This window comes from Lissotriton helveticus, chromosome 4_1 (genome assembly GCF_964261635.1).
Source record: "Lissotriton helveticus chromosome 4_1, aLisHel1.1, whole genome shotgun sequence".
Lineage (NCBI taxonomy): Eukaryota > Metazoa > Chordata > Amphibia > Caudata > Salamandridae > Lissotriton > Lissotriton helveticus.
This window is the reverse complement of record NC_136063.1, coordinates 1,889,831,746-1,889,857,447: the sequence shown is the minus strand read 5'-3', so window position 1 is coordinate 1,889,857,447 and position 25,702 is coordinate 1,889,831,746. Positions and strand designations below refer to the sequence as shown.

The 25,702-nt window shown below is 46.8% G+C and overlaps 1 protein-coding gene across 3 annotated transcripts in view; it reads left to right on the top strand.

Annotated features, from left to right (window-relative positions):
* Nucleotides 1-25,702, top strand: part of LOC144827735 (sodium- and chloride-dependent neutral and basic amino acid transporter B(0+)-like) — a 1,401,915-nt gene that overhangs the window by 512,671 nt on the left and 863,542 nt on the right. For all 3 annotated transcript variants that reach the window (XM_078685942.1, XM_078685941.1, XM_078685943.1), the window contains one exon: nucleotides 1,438-1,666. In XM_078685942.1, coding sequence (XP_078542068.1) covers nucleotides 1,438-1,666 — 229 coding nt within the window. The remainder of the gene's footprint in view (nucleotides 1-1,437; nucleotides 1,667-25,702) is intronic.

Sequence of the window (25,702 nt, the reverse complement as noted above, 5' to 3'; positions counted from 1 at the left end):
AGGAACACAGAGGAAAAACTTAGCACAACCTGGTAGGTTGGGTTCTGTATACTTTAAGGATACACTTGAACTGATAGACTGTGGGTTGTCTAAGTGGGTCATAAAATTTCAATGATCTGGGAAAAAAATTGACGTTTGTATGTTGAGGAGCAGATCTTAGTTGAAACTTTGGGAGACAGGTTATTGTAGCCAAACGAAGTGCAGCCTTAACCTTAAAACTATTTAAATGTATTTATAAAATGCATCATATTATAGAAATCATTGAAGCTATGCTCAGAAGACTGCAACTCCATCTAGTATAAGGTTCTTTGGAGGATAACTGAGAAGTTACTCATAGCTCTTCAGCTGCCCATGAGTAGCTTCACTATGTGTAGCCCAATCTGGTAAATGAGAAGCTTTTGTTTAGTTGAATTAGGTAGGTTTCTAGAATTGAAAAGGAAGAATCTAAAAGTACGAAGTGTCTATTTTCAGAACTGATGAGTTAATGTTTGCAGCGGAAATATATTTGAGGCACATATATAAATAGTAATTCATTCTGCATTGGCGACTGTTATTGCTGATGTTCTTACTTGGGTGCCTGGGGGCATTGTGTATATTACTACTGTGACATGAAGTGTCAATCAGATTAAAATTGATCAACCTATTTTCACATTATTGATAGTGGCCTTGCCTGGTGCGCTGAGGTGATTACTGCCAGCAATACTGCATGCAATAGCTAATAATGGAATCTTGTCTGAAGTTTTACTATTGTAACAATCATAATTTGTACTAGTAACCAGAGGTTATTTTTATTGAGCAAGTGTTCATTCAGCAACATGTGGGTGCATATTTCACAACCTGCTATGAGTGTTATGGGATGGTCCACACAAACAAATACAGATCTTTCCATATTATGAAATTGTGCTATAAACTCCTGGTGCAATTTCTGTGTGCCATATTTTTCAAATTAGGGTTTAGAAAATAACCCTTTTCTTTCCCCTTATAATATGTCATCTTCCTATTCATCTGCATAGTTTCCTTTAAAATACAATTGAGAAATACTGAGTGCAAATAATTTCTTCCTGTTTAAGAATCCCTTTACAAAACATTTGCATATTCCAAGCAGGTGCAGGTATTGATCCTTGATAAAACTTTGGGCCTGATTTTGATCTCGGCAAACAGGTTACTTTGTAACAATGGTGACGGATATCCCGTCCGCCAAAATATAAATCCCATTATTTCCTATGGGATTTATATTTTGGTTGGTGGGATGTCCGTCACCGTTGTGACGGAGTAACCTGCCTCCCGAAATCTAAATCAGACCCTTTATTCCCAGAACTAGGTTTGGTGTTTTTAGAACTAAATAACTGATTAATAATTTTACTTCATCTATTAAAAAAGATAAACTACAAGCTTTCTCCAAGATTTAATGTGCCTCATGAAAAACTTTTCTTGTAGGTTTGGAAAGATGCTGCAACCCAGATCTTCTACTCCTATTCCATTGCATGGGGAGGTCTTATGACATTGTCATCCTACAATAAATTCAACAATGACTGCTTATTCGATACAATCTTCGTTTGTGTTGTAAACAGTGCAACGGCTATATTTGCAGGATTTGCAATTTTCTCCATCTTGGGGCACATGGCTCATGAACTCAACATGCCAGTTTCAGAGGTGGTAGATTCAGGTAAGTGTAATGCTAGTTATCAACTGCAAGAACACATTCACCAGTAGTGAAGTATTAAATGTAATCAATGAAAGCTGAGTCATTTGACTTATTCACTGCTCTCCTTTTTAACTTGGAGGAGCTCTGTAAAATGGTGTAGAAAAAATGACTAATAGTAGAGGTAGGACATGTTGCATGTCTCCTCTTTAAGAGTATGTATGTATGTATGTATCTATGTATCAATGTATGTATTTATATTGTATTTCTAAAGTGTTCACCTAGCCAAAACACATCAGAGCATCAAAGACAAGCAAACTTGCAGCTACTTAATAAACTCTTGCATATTTATGCCTTGTGCTCTTTTCGTCTTCTTGTTAGACATAAAGGGTTTAATTGAATAATCTTGCAATTTCTCTTTACAGAGATATAGGTAATTTTGATGTTATTGATTCTTTTTTTTCTCCGTAAAAAGATTTATGATATTTCAGAAATGTTGCTGAGTATATTAGTAAATGATCCCCTTATTGGTCAACTCTCAGAACATAGGCAGACCTGCTGGACATTGTGTGGTCCACGAAAGTTGATCACAAAGGGCTGTTCCTATTCTATTCATGAGTATGTGACTGCCAGACAGATACATACACTCGGCTATTTTCTGCAGGGGGGTGGAATTGAAAGAGAAGCCTACGTGAATATACAGAGAAAGGGTAGATAGAAACTCAGACTACCCTGTGAAGGGCTTTACAATTTTAGGGGCTACATGTAAATAGGAGGGGCTCCAAATATGCATAATACAACTCCCATACAACCAAACACTACTTACACAACCCATTTACAATTTGAAGGAATCAAGAAGTCCACTCAATATAGACTACACACTTCCTATAATGAGGGCCAGTTGGCATTCATACCATTGTGGTGCAGGTAAAAACTCCTACTGTCATTAACCATTAGTTATGACCTGTTCATGGAAACTGTAGTCACACATCAGTAAAAGAGTGCCACTATAGGTGAATAGAGTCTAGCACTTTGGTGAGCAAAATACAAAAGCCTGAGGAACACCTGTTAGGGGACCAGAAACAAAAGTCTTACATAAGAAAACATTGTGGGTCAGTCAGAGTAAAAAAATAAAGAATAGCATGTCACGTGACCACTACACCAGAGACTTTTGAACTCTACATTGATAAGCGGTTATATTTCAAAATATATTAAATATTTACATGTAAACATAGGTACTATGAATTACCATTGTGTCTGGTGTTCAGCATTAATAATACAGATAATATTTGATGTGAGTATATGCAATGTAGCAAAACAAAGAAAATTATGAAACATATTTGCATAGAAACGTTATGACTACAAATTTTAATACATGCAATTTTCCAGACGCCGTAAAAATATTTTGGAAGTATATTAGGAATACATATGCGGACAACTAACACACTCTCTACTTCATGAAGATGATACAGTTAAAAGTTAATAATAAACAATGACATTGAGACTACATAGCAGTTGAGTTGATATCAATTTCCAATTTAGGTTCAAAGTTCATATTTTTTTTATGTGTATTTCCCTGTCATTCATAGACATACTTTGGATACCTTTATACTTTTACATGGTACCTAGGATGAGCCAAAGATTTTACTAAAAAGGCCTCTTTTACTTCCACCATGTTGCAAATTAGAGGCTTTAAATATCTTTGTAAATGAATCAGTGTATGAACATTTGTGATTTTGGCTCTTTGTTCCTTATCTTACATTGACAGCAAGGCCAATCAACTCTGTCGAACGATCATGCTTCACGTTCACCGCTCATTCTGTTTTGGTGAAACTGTGCCCTGAGTTTCACCACAATCTACATTTTTATTTATTTATTGAATTGTGTGTTTTTTACAGCTAGGACCACGAGTGCTTCACTATCAGTGTGAAAAACATATGTAGAAAAGAGAGGTGCAAACATACGTACGCTTTGAGCATGAGCAATGTTTACAATTTGATGCCACATTTGTGTTCAATATTCTAAACTTGATGGATCACTGTTTCTGGGCATTTTTGTCACAGTTCGCTGTTGGGTGAGTGCTCCTCAGGATCAGCGCAAGGTACAAATAGGGTCCACCTCTTGTTATCCCTAATTCCACCTACCATAAAGACACAGAATGTTAGGGCAATCAAGCGAGAGAAAGAGTAATAAGGTAGGAATAGCAAGGAATGAGACCTGTAAGGGAAATTGAAAGAAATATTTTTAAAGTGTTCCTGACTCATTAAAGAGAACTACACCACCATAAGGCTTTCTAATTCCCTTGCACCCTGCCGTCAACCCCTCATGAATTGCAGAAGACTCTTCTATGCAGTGCTTGGCAAAAAAGGTCTTACTCACTGGATTTGTGGAAAGAAAAACATAAACTATATTTAAAAAACAAATAAAAACAAAGAGTATGTTTAACACTAATGCATTCATTCCAGAATCATAGATATATACTTTTGTCAAAATTTCTAGAATCTTTATACGTACCACAAACAAAGCTCTAAATTGAATATATATTGCCAAAGGAAATCTTCAATCAATTATGATGGTCTGCTGAATCAGTCTCTAATTCCAATTTTCTTGGTTGTTTGTACTGGTATTATGTTGGCTGCAACTGACCTATTAAATACAAACTATGCACAAAACATATGGTCTTCAGTAATGAATTATTTCTAAGTTAAGAACTAAGGGGTCCATTACGATGGCGGGCAGACTTTGTCCGCCTGCCCCGAAAAACGGCAAATAGGACCACCCGCAAGAGGTGCGGCGGTCCCGCAATGGACATTAGGATGCTACCACCATGGTGGTGGTGGCATCCTGCATATATTGCATTGTGGCAGGTGGCGCTGTAAGTAGCACCCGCCACAATGCAATATATGCATCTTGTGCATTGGCATGCACAACATGACAGGCACCGCGTGGTGCCTGCCATCTTGTCCATGCCAATACCCCCTAAGTAGAGCCCCCCCACCCCTCTGGAGGCCCACAAACGGCCCCCGAAGCAAAAACTGTATGCCTTTCATTGGCGGCATTGCCGCCACGGAAAGATAATTCTCCGCCTACATCATGATATGGATGCTGGTGTCTTGCAGACACCGCCACCATATAGTGTCCTATTTCCGCCCAGTTGTGACCACGAACCCCAGTCACACCACCCAGTGAGGCCACGCACCGCAGAGGCAAAGCAGCGATGAGCAACAAACCCCACAGTCACCCAACGGAGCACAACACAGGAGCCCAGGAGGGAAAAGTGCCAAGGAGACAAGCTGGCACAGTCCCGCTGCAAGGGGCAGCGGATATGTGCCACGCCAGCCAGGGCAGCCCGAGGTAGCCCAGGAGCAGAAGGCTGCTGAGACAGAGAGTCAGACAGGTGACAAGGCCCCTGCAGGAGAGACAAGCTCAAATAGACAGCACACACATCACTAAAGCAGTCCTGCAGCGCCGGCAGCAAGAAAGAGCCCCCAACAATGCACACACTGCAGGAGAAAGAAGCAAAAAATGCTATGCGGTACTCACCCGGGGCAGGGGCCTGAAACCACCAGCAGCAAGGCCCCTACCCCAACAGCGGGAAGGCACAGCACACGGCAAACGCGGCACGTCTCCCAACCAGTCCAGCCTCAGGAAGACGTGCACGTTACGCGGAAGCACCCGGGAGGCACACCAGCTGCAAAGGGCCTGCAGGCAAGGCAGCACACCGGCCATCATCGTCATGACCCCCAGCAAGCCAGGCAGGCCAGGTGACAGACCAGGAAACCCCCCCCCGCCCACACAGCCAGGCAGCCGGGCGGGGGGAGGAAGAAAATAACACCACTCCAGCCAAGAAGGAGCAGCACCACAGCACACCACGTCCATTCTGTCGACAGACAGAAAAAAAGAACAGACGGAATGCTGGGTAAGTACTGCTTATGTACTCCCCATGGGAGGGGCAGTATTAGGGTCCCAGCATGCCTCTGCACTTTTTTTCTGTCGGGAGATGGTTATCTCAAATATGTTAATGAATGGGACGAGGACACCAGGACCCGGAGTAATGAAGATTACCGGTAAGTAATAGAGCATAACTATACACCAAGTAATGATTCCTGCAAGCAGGAACCGTAGTTATGATGTTTATTTGAAACACATACAAAGAAAATAAGGAGCCCACTGAAGCATGGCATACGCACCCAATAAGTGGTCACAATTGACTAAACTGCAAGCGCAACCTTATATATACAACAAGCCTTATATTGAAATAATATGTATCTGCGCGCTCATGAAAACTTTCATATGCACACATATGCTATTCAAAACAACCCAATCTGAACATTCCAAAGATGACCGCTCTCGAGCACCCACACGCGAGGAGATGCACTAGAGCGGCAGGCAATTTAGGAGCTTAAGGTACAGTACTACAAGTAATGGTAATGTAGTTCCCTAGAGAGCTTTACAAGACAAAGAAAAAAAATTCAAAACATGTACATGTCCCTCATGTTACATTTGAAATATAGGATATCTCCCACTGGTGTGTACATGAAACTTTTGGTCCTGTATTGGTATGGACCCTGAAGGATCACTGACATAAAAACAAAATTATAATATAAATCAAAATATTAGAATATGTAATATTTTTTAAACCTATATTTTAATCTACATTTAGTGCAACAGTAGGGAAAGTGTTGAATAGCGGAGGGTAAAAAAATACTATTCCCACTCCAGCGAATACAACAGTAGGGAAAGTGTTGGATAATGGAGAGGAGTAATTGACTATTCCAACTTCAGCAATTGCAACGATAGGGAAAGTGTTGGATAGCGTGAGGGAATAATTTACTATTCCCACTCCAATGAGTGCAACATTAGGGAAATTGCTAGATAGTGGAGGGTAAAAAATGACTGTTCCCACTCCAGCGACTGCAACAGTAGGGAAAGTGTTGGATAGCGGAGGGGAAAAAATTACTATTTCCACTCCAGCGAGTGCAACAGTAGGGAAAGTGCTGGATAGCGGAGGGGAATAATTTACTATTCCCACTCCAGCGAGTGCAACAGAAGGGAAAGTGTTGGATAGCGGAGGGGAATAATTTACTATTCCCACTCCAATGAATGCAACAGTGGGGAAAGTGTTGAATAGTAGAGGGAAAAAAATTACTGTTCCCACTCCAGCGACTGCAACAGTAGGGAAAGTGTTGGACAGCATAGGGGAATAATTTACTTTTTACACTCCAATGAGTGCAACAGTAGGGAAAGTTTTGGATAGTGAAGGGGAAAAAAATTACTATTCCCACTCCAGCGAGAGCAACAGTAGGGAAAGTGCTGGATAGCGGATGGGAATAATTTACTATTTCCACTCCAGCAAGTGCAACCGAAGGGAAAGTGTTGAATAGCAGAGGGGAATAAATTACTATTCCCACTCCAATGAATGCTACAGTGGGGAAAGTGTTGGATAGCAGAGGGGACACATTACTATTCCCACTCCAGCTAGTGCAACAGTAGGGAAAGTGTTGGATAGTGGAGGAGAATTATTTACTATTCCCACTCCAGCGACTTGCAGCAGTAGGGAAAGTGTTGGATAGTGGAGGGAAATCATTTATTATTCCCACTCCAATGAGTGCAACAGTAGGGAAAGTGTTGGATAGCGGAGGGGAGAAAATTACTATTCCCACTACTGGAAGTGCAACAGTAGGGAAAGTGTTGGATAGCAGAGGGGTAAAAAATACTATTACCACTCCAGCAAGTGTAACAGTAGAGAAAGTGTTGAATAGTGCAGGGGTATAAATTACTATTTGCACTCCTGTGAATGCAACAGTATAAAAAGTGTTGGCTAGCGGAGGGGTAAAAATTACTATTTCCACAGAACAAAATTCAAATTTAAAAACAAACAAAATATCAACTACAATACAAAATATAATACAAAAACAAAACATATATAAAAATTAACAAAACATGGAAAAATGTTGTAATGTAGCAAAAATTTAAGATTGACAAAATATAAAAATATATAATTTAACAAACAATTTACAAATACATATTTTGTAATAGAAAATAATCGAAAAATTAAAAATTACATACATGTAATATTTATTTTCCTAACCCATAACACCACACAATTTATAACACACATCTAAATTAAACAAAAATGTATACCTCCATAATTAACCCAATTAATTATCAATTCAACAAATAATAATTATGAAACACACTTATAAATGTAAAAATTAATGTACAAACCAAGCATTACAGCTATTGAACCTAAATCCCCAAAGAAAAAGAAAAACTAAACAATTAGCAAACATATTTATCAAATAATAAATGAATTATAAGGATCAAGTAATGATTAATTTAAACTAAATGACTTTCCACCCTCTACCCCAATAAACACCTTAACACACACCTAAAAATATTTTAAAATTTTCCAGAACTAATTCTACATTAATAAACCAATACCAATTAACAACAAATCATTACTTTATTTTTTTTAAATTACTTCACACCATTTACCACTATAAACCCCACAACTCACGCATCAAAATTATTACGCAATTGGTATATTTAAATTTGTATTAATTAATTAACAACGTGCTTACCTTTGGACTGACCACCGTGAGGGAAACGGTTTATTATGCACTTTGCACTTTCCTGCCCAGACCCTACCTGCTCCTCCAGGGGTCAATTGCTTTGTCGCCTTACACCACACCGCCTGAGGGAAACGGCCAGGCGGGTGCGGTCATCGACTTCAACATCCAGCAGGCACTGCGCGGGCACACATTGAGGACGTCATCAGAGGGCACCGGAGGCCCTCCCGCAGCGCGGGATGCGCGCGGGCGGGCGTGCCCGGGCCAAGCCCATGCCAAGGGCGGGCCTGTCCATGCCCGTCAGAGGCCGGAAGAGGCCGGGCTGGGCAACCCCTCTGACATTTGCGATTTGGGATTTAACTGAAAGGTACTGTGGCAGTGGCCATTTTATTTATTGATATTTATGGAAGCACACTATGACCCTCTTCTTTGCTGCTATCCTGTCTGGACTCTGAACAAAGCACTATGCACTTTGTATCGCAGCATCCTGTGGGGCTCTCCAAGCATGTACGCTTGGCCTACCATGAATCCGACTATATTTTATCTTGTTTTTTGGAACAGTACATCTGGTTATACTTAAAAAGGGTTTTATAGGTTTAAAGGACTCTTGATAGGAGTGAAGGTCCAATTGTTTAGCACGGCTAAAAGGTTTGTACATTTTAACGCAAAGGTCATGCTAGCTATCGAGGGAGAAATATGGGGAAAAGGAAGCAGGCTGCAAGTCAGATATCTAAAGCACCTTGCAAACATAGAAAGATAAACATGACACTATTACATTATTTAACTGGGGCTGGTGGAGATATTGAGCGATAGATTACCAGTGTAGAGGAAACAATAAATAATGAATCTGTAATTCCCCATCCCCCCCAACAACAACTACAGGTGAGCGAATCGAGCGCTGATACCTGTGGTCTTACAATGGTTGGGAAAGAGACATTAATTAATGCTACTTATACACAATCCAACAATGGATGTGTACAGGAAATCCCTTATAATATCCTAAATGTTTCCTCAGAAAGTAATCAAATACCTCCTCATAAGAAAAGCTGTAATTCTCCCAAATCCCTGGCAGTTAACAACTCCCGTAGAGACATTACAATAGTACATCAGGCCCCGGCCCATACCCCAAGATCTTTTAAGACCCAGACAAAAAGGTCAAATGGGATCGGACAGAGGGGGCAGGAGCAAAACACAAACGGACCAGGCCCCCTTGAGAGGTAAGAAATTGTCAACTGATACACATTGCGAATTAGCAGAAGTCTGTAATGCTATAAAAACCTAAAAGAATCTGTGATGCAATCCATCCATGCCCTTGGCCTAAGATTGGATAAAATCAAATTTAGCATTGGGACCATCTTGGGGGCAAATCATAACAATACACCACGCAAAGATGAGGCAAACTTGTACCCTCCAGTTGGATATTTGCAGCCAGCTAGGCCCAACAAGGAATCCATTACAGTTGTAAATAAAATAACCCAGGAGGATAGTGGGCAGGGTGAGGGCCAGGATCAGTGACCCAATGTTTTTAACCTCCCTGATAAAAGTTATACCCAGAGTTAAGCGCACGTGGGGTCATACGTACCAGACGGAGAGAACAAGAAGCCTAGGGCAGAACAAAGGGGTGGTGTAAATAGCAACAAGGGGGGCAACAATGTTTATGGAGAGAAACACAATGGTCAAATTTCAAATCTCCCCCCCAGCAGCGACACCATATACTATTGTTTTAGTTAATGCCCCACAACTTCCTACTGTAACTGTGGAAAATTGGCCGGCATTAAGAAACAAGACTATTAATTGGCTGGGAAACAGGACAGGTCTTACAAATGCCCTTTTTAAAGAATTTAGGATGGTGAGGAGGCTGGCATGGGTGGGCAAGTGTACTAAATCATATGAAGGGGAGTGTATAGTCCTATTATTAGGCTCACCACAACTAGTCAGGGAAGTCCTTTTAAGAATGCATAATTTAAATTTACCAAATTCTGGCATTCAAGTGTGCCCACACTTTGCCAATAACCCAGTGTATCATGACGAACCAGGACGGAATCAAGACGGCCCATACTATAGAGTGGCCGTGTCAAACAGTTTTGCCTCACTTACTTCCTTAGACGAGAACGATTGACGTCCAATTGATAGGACTCAATATCTACACGGTCACATCCCTATATGGATACCGTGGTCATTACCCCTCTAAAGAACCAAGGCCTAAAAGCACAGATGGAAGAAATTACAGGTACCCCAAGTAATTTCAATGTCCAAGGAAGTGGTAACACGAGCCAAACTGGAAATCAAACAGGTTTATGTAGAATTCTTTTTTGGAACGTGGCAGGTCTAAGGAATAAGGTTAATGACCAAGCTTGGCTGACTTTTATAAATAATGTTGACGTCCTGTGTCTCCAAGAGACCTGGGCGATAGAAAGTACCCATATAAATGGGTATAAGACATTTCATACCCCTGCCATTCAATCATCTAGCGGTAGGTCCAAAGGAGGGCTATGTATGTTCATTTCTAATCTACTGGCCACACATAGGAGCAAGATGGCTAACTCAGAAAACTTTTTTCAGACTGTCCTTTTACAGTTGGATTGTAATTACGCCCTGTCACTTGTCAATTTTGACAATAACATCGAAACTGGGCATTTGGGCGTCTTATTAGAGAAGTTAAGTAAAGACACCGCCTACTCGGATCCAAAGCCCAACCTGGAAATTATACCTATTTGGGGCGGGGATTTTAATACAAACTTGTGCCCAGCTGCAGGATCGGGGATGTGTGGGTTAACTCGGGATGACGATGACCCATCTTTTCACTTCTAACACACCATCAAGGGCGAGTTGCTAAATGAAGTTATGTTTAAGAATGATCTGGGATTTTCAAACCGTCTGTTCTTGCCTGTTGTGGATTTTGGTCATACATTTATAGGGAGAGGTGCCAACACTACTATAGATTTTATTATCATTCCAAATCGATTTGTAGGCCTTACGAAGGTCTACGCCACTCACCCAAACAATATGAGTGACCACTTGGCCCTGAGTGTGAATATAACAATCCCAAGCTGGGTATCGAAGAGAAATGGTAATAAATTAGCATCGTTACAGGATATTACATTGGGAAGGAAGAATGGGTGTGCTGTACATTGGGGTAGCAGGGACACGAAGAAACTGAGTACAGAAATAGTTGCTAAGGCATTAGATCTCATTTTGATATGCTTAAGTGATAGCCCTACGCATGATGAGGTTTTAACTGATTTTAATAGTATCACAGGGATTGTTACAAACATACTGTTCAAAGAATCCAAAGGCTCACCTAAAACAATGAAAGGTTGGTTTGACAAAAATTGCAAGCTAAGCTATAAAAACTTTAAAACAGCCTTACAGTGCGAGGTGAGAGACACGGTCAAGATAATAGCATGTAGGAAAATGTATAACGAAGCAAGGAAATACAGGATTTCAGAATTGAAAAATAAGGCATGGAAGGATTTTAGTGAAGCTGCAGAGTCCAATGATAGCGTGAAATTTTGGGCACCAGTAAATGCACCCTTTCTTGTGAATAAAATTGACGCACCAGCCATCGAGTTTGCGATACTATTTCTCTAGTGTTAACGCAAAGCAGAAGCCCAACGAGGCTAATCTTGAGAGGCTTGAGCTAGTGAATGCTGACCACTCATTTCTTCCTATTAAACTTGATATCTCGTTGCAGGACGTAAATGCCGCAGTTATTGCTAGCAAGAGTGGAAAGGTGGCCGGTCCTGACGGGATACCGATTGACCTCTACAAGTCAAACTTGGAGGTCTGGGGCCCCATTTTAACGAGGGTATTGCAAGGATGCTGCGAGAGAGTATTCATTAAATCATGGTCGGAATCTATTATAGTCCCCATTTTTAAAAGGGCGATCGAGATGATCCTGTCTGCTACTGCCAGATATCTTTGTTGGACTCTCTGATGAAGGTGGCAGGCAGGATTATCCTAGATCGATTGCAGGGATGGACCAAAGAAAATGAGGTTTTAAGTGACGTCCAATATGGTTTTAGGGCCGGGGTAGGCACAAATGAGCAGATTTTAAATGTAAGCATTTTAATTAGCAAATATTCTAAGGCAAAAGTTGGGCAGTTTTATTTGGCCTTTGTAGACCTCTGTTTTAATTCAATTTTTAAGGCATCTTTATACTGGAGCCACGGCAAAGGTCTGCTATGGATGCATGGGCGAGTGCACTGCCCCATTTAAAATAGAACAAGGCGTAAGGCAGGGATGTGTGTTAGCACCACTCCTGTTCTCTCTATATACAAATGCCGGAGTTGGTGTCACATACTAGGGACCTGCCATATGTAAATTCCCGCCCTATCTCTTCCCTCCTTTACACCGACGATGCTGTCCTTATGGCCCGCAGCCAAGTCAGCTTACAGAGGGCACTTTCTTTTTACTGTCTTTATGGATAGGCTGGCCTGAGATTGAATGCTAAGAAAAGCTTTGTGATGTCCTGTGGGACAACTAAAACCAAGATAAGAAAATTTCAGGCGGTGGGGAGTGAAGTTGAAAACCACCCATTCATTTAGTTATTTGGTCGTGCTTTTTGACAGGACAGGTTCCTGGGTACCAGCGGTTAAGGCTAGGAATTTATTATATATGAAGTCTATAGGGGCCCTTTTTAATTTTTCAAAACAATTTGGGAAAAGGCCTTTGGAAATCATGCTAAAGATCTAGTACGCAAAATGCGTGAGCATAGCTCTTTACGGAGCGGGAATTTGGGGATTCCAAGACTGTACCCTAATCCAGCGAACGGAAAACGCTTTCTTGAGGTCCCTCTTAAGTGTCCCAAATATTGCATCTGTTTTTAACTGTCATTCCGAGCTGGGAGTTACACATATTTCTGACCTGATTAGGGCCCAGCCAGCTCTTACACCCGTAAAATTCTATGGCTGAATTATGTTGAGAATTTTATGCAGGATATTGGCCATCCAGAATATTTCTCTCTGCCTGACAGTCTGAACACCATTAAACGCAAATAGTTCAAAGGAATCTTTATTCACACAATTAACACTATAAAATAAAATGAATGAAACATTATATTAAACATATTAATAAATGTATTCAAATTAAATTACTTCCCCCACTCCTCTATCAACCCACAACCAGCTCCTAAAAAATGACACAATTTACATAATTACTAATTCATTAATAATAATGAACAACCAATTATAAATTAATTATTTATAAATTAATACCCACAGTTAACTATATAAATTAAATAAATATGAATTATTAAAACATATTTATGAATCTATTATATTTAAATTACTTCCCACCTAACTACCCTATCAACCCACCACCAACTCCTAAAAAAATGACACAATTAACATAATTGGCAATAATGATTAACAACCAATGAATAAATAATTAATAATAATTTAATTCCCACAATTAATAATTCCAAATAAAGAACTATTAATTAATAAAACATATTAATACATTAATTATAATTATTTTATTTCCCACCCTATTCCCCTATAAACCCACAACTCGCTACCGAACTAAAACGCAAAATTTTATTAAAATAAAATGAACAACTTCTAAAAATGTAACTCAGGGGCGTGGCTAACATGGCGGCCTTGCCTGGCGAGGCTCCCCGGCCCTGAACCCAGTATCACCCTCAAATAGCGAGCTTTAACCCCTGAAAAATTTCCGAGGCGGCAACCGGAGGTGCGGCACTAGCTCCGGTGCTGTTGGATCAACGCTCTGTGTGGCGCCGTCGGCGGAGGCAGTGACGACTTGGTTGAGGCCTCACCGGCGGAATGATGGCGGCGGCTGCGGTCTGGGTTCTGGAGTAACTCCGACGGCCCTGGGTCGCGGGCGGTGGGAGCGGAGGGCTGCCTGGGGTAGCCGGGAGCGCCGGAACACACGTGGCAGAGGCCGGGACAACAGCTGGGCAGTTTCACCTTCGGGCTGCGGAGGAGCGGCCCAAACGTGCTGCGGGGACGTCTGGTGGCGGCCGAGTGGGCTGCGGCAGTAATCGAGTCCCCGGCTCCGGGCCTGGTCCGCGAGGGAGCGGTGACCGGGCTCCAGCTCAAGAGCCGGGAGAAACTGTGAGCCCATTGGCCGGAGACTGGGGCATCGGGCCTGGGGGCGGCGGCGAGGCCCCGGCGCCTGGAGTAGTGGAGAACACGGAGGTCTGGCGCCTTGACCCTGAGAGGCTACTGGGCCTGGCCAGAGGACGGGAGACACCGGTGAAGGCGCCCCTGGCATCTACAGGTGAGGAGCGCACCCACTCTGATAGCGGGACTGCTTCCACTGGGCACAAGGTTCCGAACTTGGCGGATTAAAACACAGGGGTGCGCTCCGGCGGCATCGTGCGAGAGGGGGGATCGTTGCCGTCCTGCACCAGGGGGTGGTGGCTGGCCCTCGGGGCTCCCGCTGCGGCTGACCCCTGGACGCCCGGCTGCAGCGCCTGGGGCATCTACGTGCTCGCTGTGCCCGCGGTCCAGTCCCTGGACACCGCGCACGCCCTACCGGGCCACTCACTTGAAAATACAGGGCGAGTACGCGTAACAGACGCCCTTCTTCAGTGCCCACCTGAGGAGACTGCTACCGTCCGGTGGCGCCCTGCACCTCGATTAGACGGAGCTACGAAGCTTTGCGCCCATACCGGAGGGCAACGGCGGATCTGGACCCGCGCTGACCGACTCTAGACTCTCCGGGGCAGACAAAGACGCGTGCTGACCGTCCAGCGACCTTGCTGTGCTTCCCCCCGAGCCCCCGATCGGGCTCCCTGGCTCCGCGGAGACGCTGCCTGTGGCCAAGTGGGAGAGCATCCGAGCGCACGTCGGCCCTTGTGTACCGCCATCATGGCCACCGGAGGACCCAAAAGAAGCCGCAACATCGTAGACTTGCTTCACAAAAACACCGCAAAAGGGGAGAAAGCCCCGGTGCCGTCACCCCCTAAGACACCAACCACTGCCCCCAGCCAGGGTGACGAGACGGCTCCCATCACGAAAGCCTTCCTTGCCTCCCTTTTCAACACTCTGAGGGACGATTTCCAGGCCCTGAAGCAGGAATTGGCGGGGGAACAGCGAGAACTGCGCCGAGACATAGATGGCCTAGGGGAACGCGTGGCGGCAGTGGAGTATGCGGACCAGACTCGCAGCGCGGAGGTGGAGAGGCTGCAGCAGGAGATAATACGTCTTCAAGATCAACATGTGGACCTTCAGGCACACTCGGAGGACCTCGAGAACCGTTCCCGAAGAAATAACATACGAGTTCGGGGTGTTCCGCTGAAATCGGAGGGGAACAGCATCGTCACCTATCTCCAGGAGCTATTCCGGGAGGTTCTGGGAGAGTCCAGCGAGTTTGACATCCGTATTGACCACGCGCACAGGGTCCGACCGGCACGTCGCGCGCAGGCCCCTCCACCGGACATATTGGCATTCCTCCCCGACTTCCCTCTGAAGGAACGCATCTTGAGGGAGGCCCGCTCGAAACACCAGATCACCTTCCGGGGAGATTCGGTGGCCCTCTTCCAGGATCTCTCCGCCATCACCCTGCAGAAGCGGAAAACCTTCAGGGTAGCTACGGACTTCCTGAGAGACAAGGGAGTGCCATACACGTGGGGGCACCCGTTTCGCCTCATCTTCAAATGGAAAGGAACACTGCATCAGCTCAGATCGCTCAGAGACACGTGTGCGGTGCTAGACATTGACCTACCGGAGGAAGCTGGTTCGAGGGAGACCTCCCCGCATCGATTGACAGATGGGCCCACGAGACGCCCTGGAGCCGGCTGGCAGACTGTGCAACGAAGGCGATCGTCGAGGCCTCTCCCGAAGCCTGACCCACTCATGGCTGCTCAGGAACGAGTGGCGGCTGTGCAAGAGGTGGCGGACAACACAGCAGCCAAGCAGTAAGATGTTTTTGTCAAGGGATTTGCTCACATGTTACAGCTCCATTCCTGGGGTGGGTCCGGGGGGCTGTTGAGTCGGCCGCTGCCATGTTTACCCCCATTTGGACACTCTACGGACCCAGACTCTGTCCTGATGGGCCTGAGACTATGAAAAGAGTTTTCCACACATTACCACAGGCCCAGCCGGACTGATGACTGGACCTGGGACAATTTTCACCAGTTGGTTGCTTGCAGTTGGGGTGAGGTGGGGTGGGGGAGTGGGGAGGGAACAAGGGGTGTTGGGGGGGGCGTTGGGGTTGAGGGGAGGTACGGGGGAGGTTGGGGGGGTCACCTTGTCCACGGACTTCTGCGTCCGCTCCTGAGTAGCTTTGGCCAGCGCGCGCGGTTCACAGCGCAATACAGGCATGGCGGCACGCCGCACTACTGCATGCCCGATGCGGCGCACAGCCAGCCCCATTGATCAATTAGAATGACACACTCCTTGACTATCCTCTCCCTTAACGTGAGAGGGCTCAACAACTCCATAAAGCGCAAAGCGGTCCTGTCCCTCCTGGAACACTCGAAGGCAGACATCTGCCTCCTGCAGGAAACACACCTGTTGCCCAAAGATCAACACAGACTTAAGTCCCGATCCTTTCCCTGGCAGTTTTTTTCGTCCGCAAACAAAAAAGTAGCCGGGGTGGCGATACTAGTGGGTAAATCCTTTGAAGGGCGGGTTCTGCAGAAGGAAGCTGAGATTAAGGGTAGGTTGCTGGTCCATCAGTTCCTAATGGTGGGACAGACACTGTTAGTGGGTACCATATATGCCCCCAATGAAGGCCAAGAGAAATTTTTGCACACTGCACTGGAAGCTGCCACTGCTACCACGCACCCACACTTACTACTCAGGGGTGACCTTAACCTAGTCTTTCACAACACTGTGGACCGCTCCGGCCAGCGGTCTGGTCAAGTGGGGGCGCTTCCGACGCCAGGGCACGCTCACCTTTCGGATCTGGACCTGACCGACCTGTGGAGACACGCACACCCACAAGACACAGCGTACACATACTACTCCGCAGCTCACAAAACCTATGCACGGCTTGATTACCTCCTGTGCTCCTCCCAACTGGTGCTTCAGTCACGAGACGTAGAGATTCTCCCGGCCTCACTGTCCGATCACTCGCCAGTGGTGGCGTCCTTTCTTGTTCCGACCTCTCCCAGCCCACAGCGGCACTGGCGACTGCGGGATGGCCTTCTGCAGAGCCCGACCCCACTGGAACGGATTAAAACGGCGATGGCCCAGTTCCTCACCCACAATGCCAATGATGACACCACCAAAGCCACCCAATGGGCAGCCCTCAAAGCGGTCCTCCGCGGTGAATTTATCTCCGTAGCCACGGCGAATAATGGGGAACGCGCGCAGAAATGAGCCGAACTCACCCAACGGGTGGCGGAACTGGAACAGATGCACCAACGCACGGGGGCGGCCCGGGCGTGGCGTCAGATGTGTGCGGAGCGGAAAAAGTTGGCAGCCTTAGATCAGGATGTGGCGGAGTATGCCGCCATGCGCCTCAAGCACACATACTACACGGGGGAGACCGCTGCGGGAAACTGCTGGCGAGCAGATTGAGGGAGCAGCGACAAAAGCAGCATGTCTGAACCCTCCAGCCCGAACGCGGTGCCCCCATCACGGAGGACGCGGCCATTGCCGCGGCCTTCGGAGACTATTATACTAAACTATACGTGGCGGACAGCCTCGACCGGCAAAACAGCCATGACTATCTGCAGGGAGCGACCCTGCCCTCCCTGAATGAAGCACAACAAACGTTCCTCGATCGGCCCATTGGTCTGGAGGAGGTCATATCGGCCGTCTCCCGCCTCAAATTGGGGAAGTCGCCAGGCCCAGACGGGTAGACAGCGGCCTTTTATAAAACCTTCTGCCCACAGGTGGTCCTGCTGCTGAGAGACCTCTTTAACACCTTCGACCAGCCTGGTGCCATCCCCCCAGATCTGCTGGAAGCAGCAATCTCAGTGATTCCCAAGTCCGGACGAGACCCCACCAGATGTGGCTCCTACAGGCCGATATCCCTATTGAACATTGACCTGAAACTGTACACAGGCATCCTTGCTAGCAGACTGGCACCTTACATGCAGCAACTGGTAGAACCCGACCAAGCGGGCTTCATCCCACAACGGCAGACCAGTGACAACACCAGGCGGGTCCTCCACCTTATCGAGGCCGGGTCACGGACGAAGCCGGGCTGCATGCTCCTCACTATCGATGCAGAGAAGGCATTCGACAGGGTGCACTGGCCATACCTAGAATTGGTGTTGCAGCGGTTCGGGCTGGGAGAGACCCTCCGCAACCGTATATTTAACTGCTATCATCAGCCAAATGCAGCAGTCCGGGTTAATGGGCACACTTCTCCACGTTTTCCAATCGAAAGGGCGACCAGACAGGGGTGCCCGCTCTCACCCCTTCTGTTTGCGCTCTATATGGAGCCGTTGGCACAACGTGTTAGGCAACACCATCTCATCACGGGCATCCCGTTCGGCGGGGACACACACACGATTCGTCTCTATGCCGACGACATATTACTGTCCCTGACTAATCCGCTGCATTCCCTCCGAGCGCTCTTTACTGAGCTACACACCTTTGCGTTCGCATCAGGTTTCAAGATCAATGTGGAGAAATCGGAGGCACTGAGTATATCACTGTCGCCGGATGTGCTGGCAGACGCCAAAGCTGAGTTTGACCTGCAGTGGTCTACATCTACCATTCCCTACTTAGGGGTCTTGTTAGCCCCAACGGTGCGAGCCACCGCCGACGCCAATTATACTAGGCTTAGCTTCCGTCTTCGCAACGAGCTCAGGAGATGGAAACATCTCACATTGTCATGGCTGGGTCGTATAGCGGCCGTCAAAATGACCTTGCTGCCACAGGCTCTCCCTCTCCGTCCTCCGGCAGGATGGCTCCAGAAGACACAATCGGACCTGGCGCGCTTTGTCTGGAACGGACGCCGCCCACGGTTTAAGCATACGATCGCTATACTCCCCCCCCGAACATGGCGGGGTGGGAGTGCCTGACCTCACTCTATACTTTCAGGCGACCCAGCTTCGCGCCCTGGTGGAATGGCACCAACTGGAGTCTAGCAAACACTAGAATTTTCAAGACCAGGCGGTGGCTGGTCGACCGCTCCAAGGTGTCCCGTTCTTGCCGCGCTGCCATAGACCTCCCAAACTCTACGCCTCGCTAATCACCAGCACCGTTCTGGATGTGTGGGACAGGGTGGCCGTTAAGCGAGAGCTCACCTCATTCCCCTCCCCGATGACGCCACTCTTCGACAACCCCGACTTCTCCCCCGGCCTTGACCCCCAGGGGTTTGTAAAATGGAGGGCCACACCTTGTAGAGATGCGGGACACATGTTTGACCTTAACGGCATTCTTCCCTTTCAGAAGGTGAGAGAGGTCTACGGCATACCAGAAACAGATCGCTTGCCCTATCTGCAGGTCCGCCATTGGGTCTTACAACCGTTGGTCAGGCTCGGAGCACAGCGTTTTCTCACCCCGTACGAGAAGTGGCTACTGACCCGTACTTCTGATAAAAAATTGATCTCTGATCTATATCGACACTTACTCCTCACCAACATACACACTTACAACGCAGGGAGGGCCAGGTGGGAGAAGGACTTGGGGAGACAACTCACGCGCAAAGAGTGGGAAGGGGTTTATCATGGAGCCAGACACTCAGCCTACCACATGGGCCTCACCGAAACTATGACCAAGGTGGCCACCTACTGGTACCACACGCCTGAATGCTTACATAGATGGGACCCCCGAGTTAGCGACCGCTGTTGGAGGGGGTGCGGGGAGCTTGGAACACTGAAACACTTACTTTGGGGCTGCGACCGTCTACAACACTATTGGACCTCAATCCTGGACTTGATAGATGCACACTTAGATACTCAACTTCCCAGATTCCCTGCCTATGTCCTGCTTGGCCTTCCCAACGCCTTGACGTGCCCCTGAAATCCAGGAGGGGGAGACTTATTGCGATCGCACTAGGGGCAGTGGTGCAAAACATTGTAGTGCACTGGAGAGCGACCCAGCCTCCCCTACAAACAGGGTGGCTGCATAGACTATGGGCGGTCCTAGGGATGGAGAAATTGTCACTAGTAAAGGCGGGGAAGGGAGACGAATTTGCAGCGCTCTGGCGACCATTCCTGTCCCTGCTGACGGGTGAATTCCGTGAACTGAGCTGCCCCCGATACCTACGTTTGCTGCGCCTAGCAGATACTCCGCTTGTGGAACCTAAAGCGCAGCCACGTAAGCGCAAGTCTCCGGATGGCACCGCAACCCATGGCACCCACTAGCGAGATACCGCCATATAGGGGGGCAGAAGTTGGTGTTTCTTCTTTCTTTCCTTTCTTTTTTCCTCTTGCCACATAACCACTGCAGCATGCACCTGTCTTTTAGCCCTTAAGACCCGGCCGGCCCGGATGGGTTGTAGGCGGCTTGCTGTGTTAACGCTTGCATTTGAAGCCTGGTTTCACCATGTGTACGCTATTGCATGGTTTTCAACCGCTTTGTGCCGCTGTAAGCTCCGGTCGTGGGGCTTGTTGCAATGTTTTTCTTTGCTGCTCAATAAACAAAAAGATTTAATACTAAAAATGTAACTCACATATTAAAAAATTAAATGCAGTACTTAGACAAAAAAAAGCACATACATTTAAAATACGTACTAAAATACATAACCCTAACAAAAAAAACGATATTTTTTACAACTATCTTTTTGCAAACGATATTAATGACTTCGATATTTTAGAAAACAATATTTCCTACCTGAAACTCAATATTCTTGACCACGATATTCTTGCAATAGATATTTAGGTAGCTCGATATTTTGCACTCGATATTAGTGCAAGTCAACGTTTCCTACTCGATATTCTGACTCTTTACCAACCCAGAAGGTGTCCTGAGGGCTTTATTGCATGACAATTTCTTCAGAAAGTGTTTTTTGCTGTTTTGAATCAAATGTGCAGGCATTTCTTTCAAAATCATGCATTGCTTCCAGTTGGCTTTCCTGGTTATTTTCTAAATCTTTATCATATCTGTTCAGAGTAATGGAAGGGAAGCTGTATTTAAAGGACGGACCAAAAAGGAATTAGGTGAGGTGCATGATCCAGTAGATAAACGTTTGTACTGAGCTATTTTTGTTATTTTGGGGTTTTGTTGATGGCCTTGCATTCATACCAAAATTAGGTTATGTTTTTATTTGCATATGCTGTTGGTGGCTAGATTGGGTGTGGCTCTAGAAGTCCAGGACCAATGAGCCAGATCAGACATTTTCCTGTGTTCTCAGCTACCTTCTTCCACATGTCCATGTCCACCATTTTGTGTCTGTAAGAAATAGGGTTGTTAATTGACTGAGGTGTACGTCCTGGTCGAGCAAAAACGACAATCCTTGGCAGGGTAAGGCACAAGCAAACACCAACTTAACCTGTGCTCACCCCCATGGAATCTTGGCACAGAGCAGCCAGTATTAATGTAGAGGCAATGTGTAAAGTACGTGTGCAACACTTCAAACAGTAAAACTGTGAAAACACACTACAGGAGCCCACAACAGATTTAAAAAAACAGAGTCATTTATAATAAATTAAACAATACCAAACAAAACAAAATCCACTTTTTTGAACTGGAGATATTGAAATGCAGAGATTTAGTGAAAATAGCACCAAGAATCAAAAAGTGCTACTGGGGATATCTGATCGGGCTGGACCAGGACAAAACAAAAGTTCAGGCTGACTGTGGCTGACTGTGATGGAGTGCTAGCCGGCTACAGGGATACAGTTATGCCCGGTGGATAAAGCACCTCAAATTTTGGGTGCAGCGCGTGGATCTGAGTCGAAGATGCGTTGCACAGCGGAAGAGCTTGCGCCGGTGCCAGGATGCAGTGAGGCTGCACTGTGAGCTCCTGGTGTCTCAGTGTTGAGAATCCTGTCAATGGGGCTTGCGATGAAAAGTCTGATGTTGGGGATACAGAGTGCAGCAAGTTCTGGTGAGCTGAGAGGCAGTGATGCACAGACCGGCATCGTCATTGAAGCTGCAGTCGATGAGATATGAGAGAACCTGGGCTGAAAATGTGACAGGCCACCCAGGCGATGTGTCGGTTCCAAGACTATTCTGAGATGCAGGTCTTTGTGATTGGCTCAATCCATGCAAGAGTGGTGATGCATTGGTTGTGCTCTTGGATTTGCAGCTCTGCCAAAGAGATGCATTTGTTTTGCTTGGCGATACGCCGCTGAGGGGAGAAGAGGCATCAGTTCAATTGACAAGCACCTTAGGCCCACTTCCAAGGGTCCAGCTCAGTGTGGCACCACTTGGCAGGGCAGACTCATAGATGGTAGAGTCCAGGTGCAGGTGCAAGATGGTTGGTAGCCTGCTATGTCCCTGAGACTTTGGATCAGGAGACCAGCCAACTATCTTTGGGGTCACTCTGGGTTCAAGTGATGCAGGTCCTGCCCTTCTCACCCAGGCAAGAGAGCAGCAGGTTTGCACAGCAAATCAGGGTTCCAGCAGAGTGTAGTCATGCAGAATGGCAGTCCTTCAGCAGTACAGCAGTCCTACTTCCTGACAGAGTATCCACAGGTCCAGATATTTTCTGAAGTAGTGGTGTCTGAGGTCCTTTTACACACAGTTGTGCCTTTGAAGTGCGGAGAAACTTCTAGAGACATGCCTTTGAAGTGCACAGATGCCCTGCCATCCCTGCCATGGATCCAGACTACCTCCAGGGGGTAGGCAGCCCTTTGTGTGGGGACAGGACACAGACCATTCAGGTGTAAGTGAGGCTGGGTCCAGCACCTTCCTCCCAAACTGCCAGTGATGCCCCATTCAGTGACACTTAAGCTCTCATTGTGTGTGGCTGTCAAAGAGGAATACACAAAGCCTAACTGCCAACTATAAACATTCATGTGACAAGAGACGGCCTACAGGCACCAAAAGGCTAAGGCAAGAAAACACCAACTTTCTAAAAGTGTCATTTTATGAATTTTAATATGAAATCTGACTTCACCATAAGTAAGGATTTTAAATTAGGATTCCAGAGACACCAAACTTAAACTAGGTATATCTTCCCATTTGGAAATGACACTTACAAAGTGTACTATGGCAATCCCAATGTTATCCTACAAGAGATATAGGCCTTGGTGTGGTGAAAAACAAATGTTAGCAATTTTCATTACCAAGACATGTAAAACCTAAAATGACATGTCCTGTTTTTAAGACATTGCACCCTGCCCTCTAGGCTATCCTGGGCCTACCCTATGGGCGACCTATATATATTAAAAAGGAAGGTTTGGGCCTGGCAAAAGGTTTATTTTGTAAGATTGAAATGGCAGTGTACAGTGCACGCACAGGCTTTGCTATGGCAGGCCTGAGAAACATTTAAAGGGCTTCTTTAGTGGGTGGCAAACTAAGGGGTCTATTACGATAACGGAATGCGGGACCCTCCGCAAGGGGTGCGTTGGTCCCGCACCTGAAATCAGGATGCCACAGCGGCGGTGGCATCCTTATTCCCAGCCTTGTGGCAGGTGGTGCTCACAGCACCCCCCGCCACAATGCTGGGAATGCACGTTGTGCATAGGCATGCACAAGGTGACAGGTACCGCGTGGTGCCTGCTGCGTTGTCCATGCCAGTTCAGGGGGTACCATAGGTACCCTCTACCCCCCTAACTACCTGGGGCCCTGCTAGGGTCCCCCATTGGCAAAGACTGCATGCCTCGTTGCAGCCATGGAAAGGCACATCTCCGCCTGCATTCTAATATGGATGGTGGTGTCTTGCAGACACCACCACCATGTTAGACCCCTTTTCTGCCCGGTCGACTCGTCAATGTGCGGAAATGCGGCGGATGGTCTTCCCTTCCGCCACGGACCCCCCAGCCATGATAATATGGCAGGGGCTCATTCTTGCATGGATGGCTGGTAGATCGCCCCCGCCGGGCCGGCGGTGGCTACCGCAGGTCCAGCGGGGGTGATCCGCCCGCCATACTAATAGGGCCCTGAGTGCTGCAAGCCCACTAGTAGCATCTGAATTGTTTTCTTAATTTATTTTTTCTTATTTTATTTTTTGGTTTTTTATACGTGAAGAGTAACGTCAACAACAACATAAGAACAAATAAGCACATCACACAGGAGTACAGCTGGGATGCAGCACGGAACAAAATGGATCATCATAAACACAACATAGTCAGGAGCTTGACAACATCATCATACTTAGTGCGTGGGTAAAATCCTCAACAACGCATGTTTGTGGTTAAGGCTAAGTAGATCTAGTGTTAGGTCAGGGCACAGTTTAGAGGAGTGTTGGACAGGAACTGGTAAGAGGGTTTTGGGGAGGGGGTTTGTGTTCGTTTTTTGGGGGTGAGAGGGGTTTGTGGGGGTGGAGGGTTTGTGTTACTTTTTAGGGGGTGGGAAGGGTTTGGGTTAGGTTTTAAGGGGTGGTGGGGTTCATTAGGCACCGAAGGCGCGCCTAATGCAAGGCCGTCTGATCGCATCCGCAACTGGACCGCGCCCAGCGCCAGACCCCCTGGCCCCACGAACACCACAACGTCTGCCTCCGTTACAATGCCAGCACCCTCCACACACTCAACACCGGACAATCACACACCTGCGTCCTGGCTGCCCCGAACCACACCTAAGGACCCTTCTCCTGCCGGAACTGCAGCTTCACCAGCATCCGACCCGCCAATCCACCCACCAGAACAAGACGCAACCACTTCAGATGCATACGACTGAACACCCGCTCCAGACGCAAACACGCCATCGAACTCTAGGACCTGCTCAACACATCCTCCCCGGACGTCGCCTTCCTGACAGAGACCAGGATGAAAGACTCCTCGGCACCTGACATCGCGATAGCCATCCTGGACGGCTACAAAATCACCCGCAGAGACCGCGGCAATGGAATAGGAGGGGGAATCACCACCCTCAAGGTCTCGACCAGCACCGACAACACCCTCAGCACCGCCAAACACTTGCACTTCCAGATCCACACTGATCCCAACACCACCCTCAGAGGAACTCAGATCTACAGACCCCTTGGAACCCGACTTCAGTTCAGCGACTCCATCGCTGACTTCATCAGCACGCAAGCCCTCGCCTCCATGGACTATATCCTCCTCGGAGACCAGAGCTTCCACCTCGAGAACAACAACAACACCAACTCCACCACCCTGATCGCCAACCTCGGACTACGACTGCTCGTCTCAACGCCCACCCACTCCGCCGGCCACACGCTTCTCCGCAAGCTCCAACGTCTCCTTCAGCCACGCCACTGAACTCCACTCGACCGCCCATCTCTGCATCCACTTAACCTTCCAGAAACCAACCATGCACCACTGCACCCAATGGATCCCCCACCGCTGCTGGAGCAAAGTCACCGAAGACCAGCTAAACCTTGCCCGAAGCCCACCCATCGGCTAAGCATGGGCGAATTTTGCAAATTCGCGGTTCGCGGATTCGCAAAAAAATCCGTGAATTTGCGGATTTCCCCGCGAAATTGCGGATTTTTTTGCAATTGCACTATACTCAACTGGAGTACTTTCTACTGGCTGATCAGTAAGTGCTAC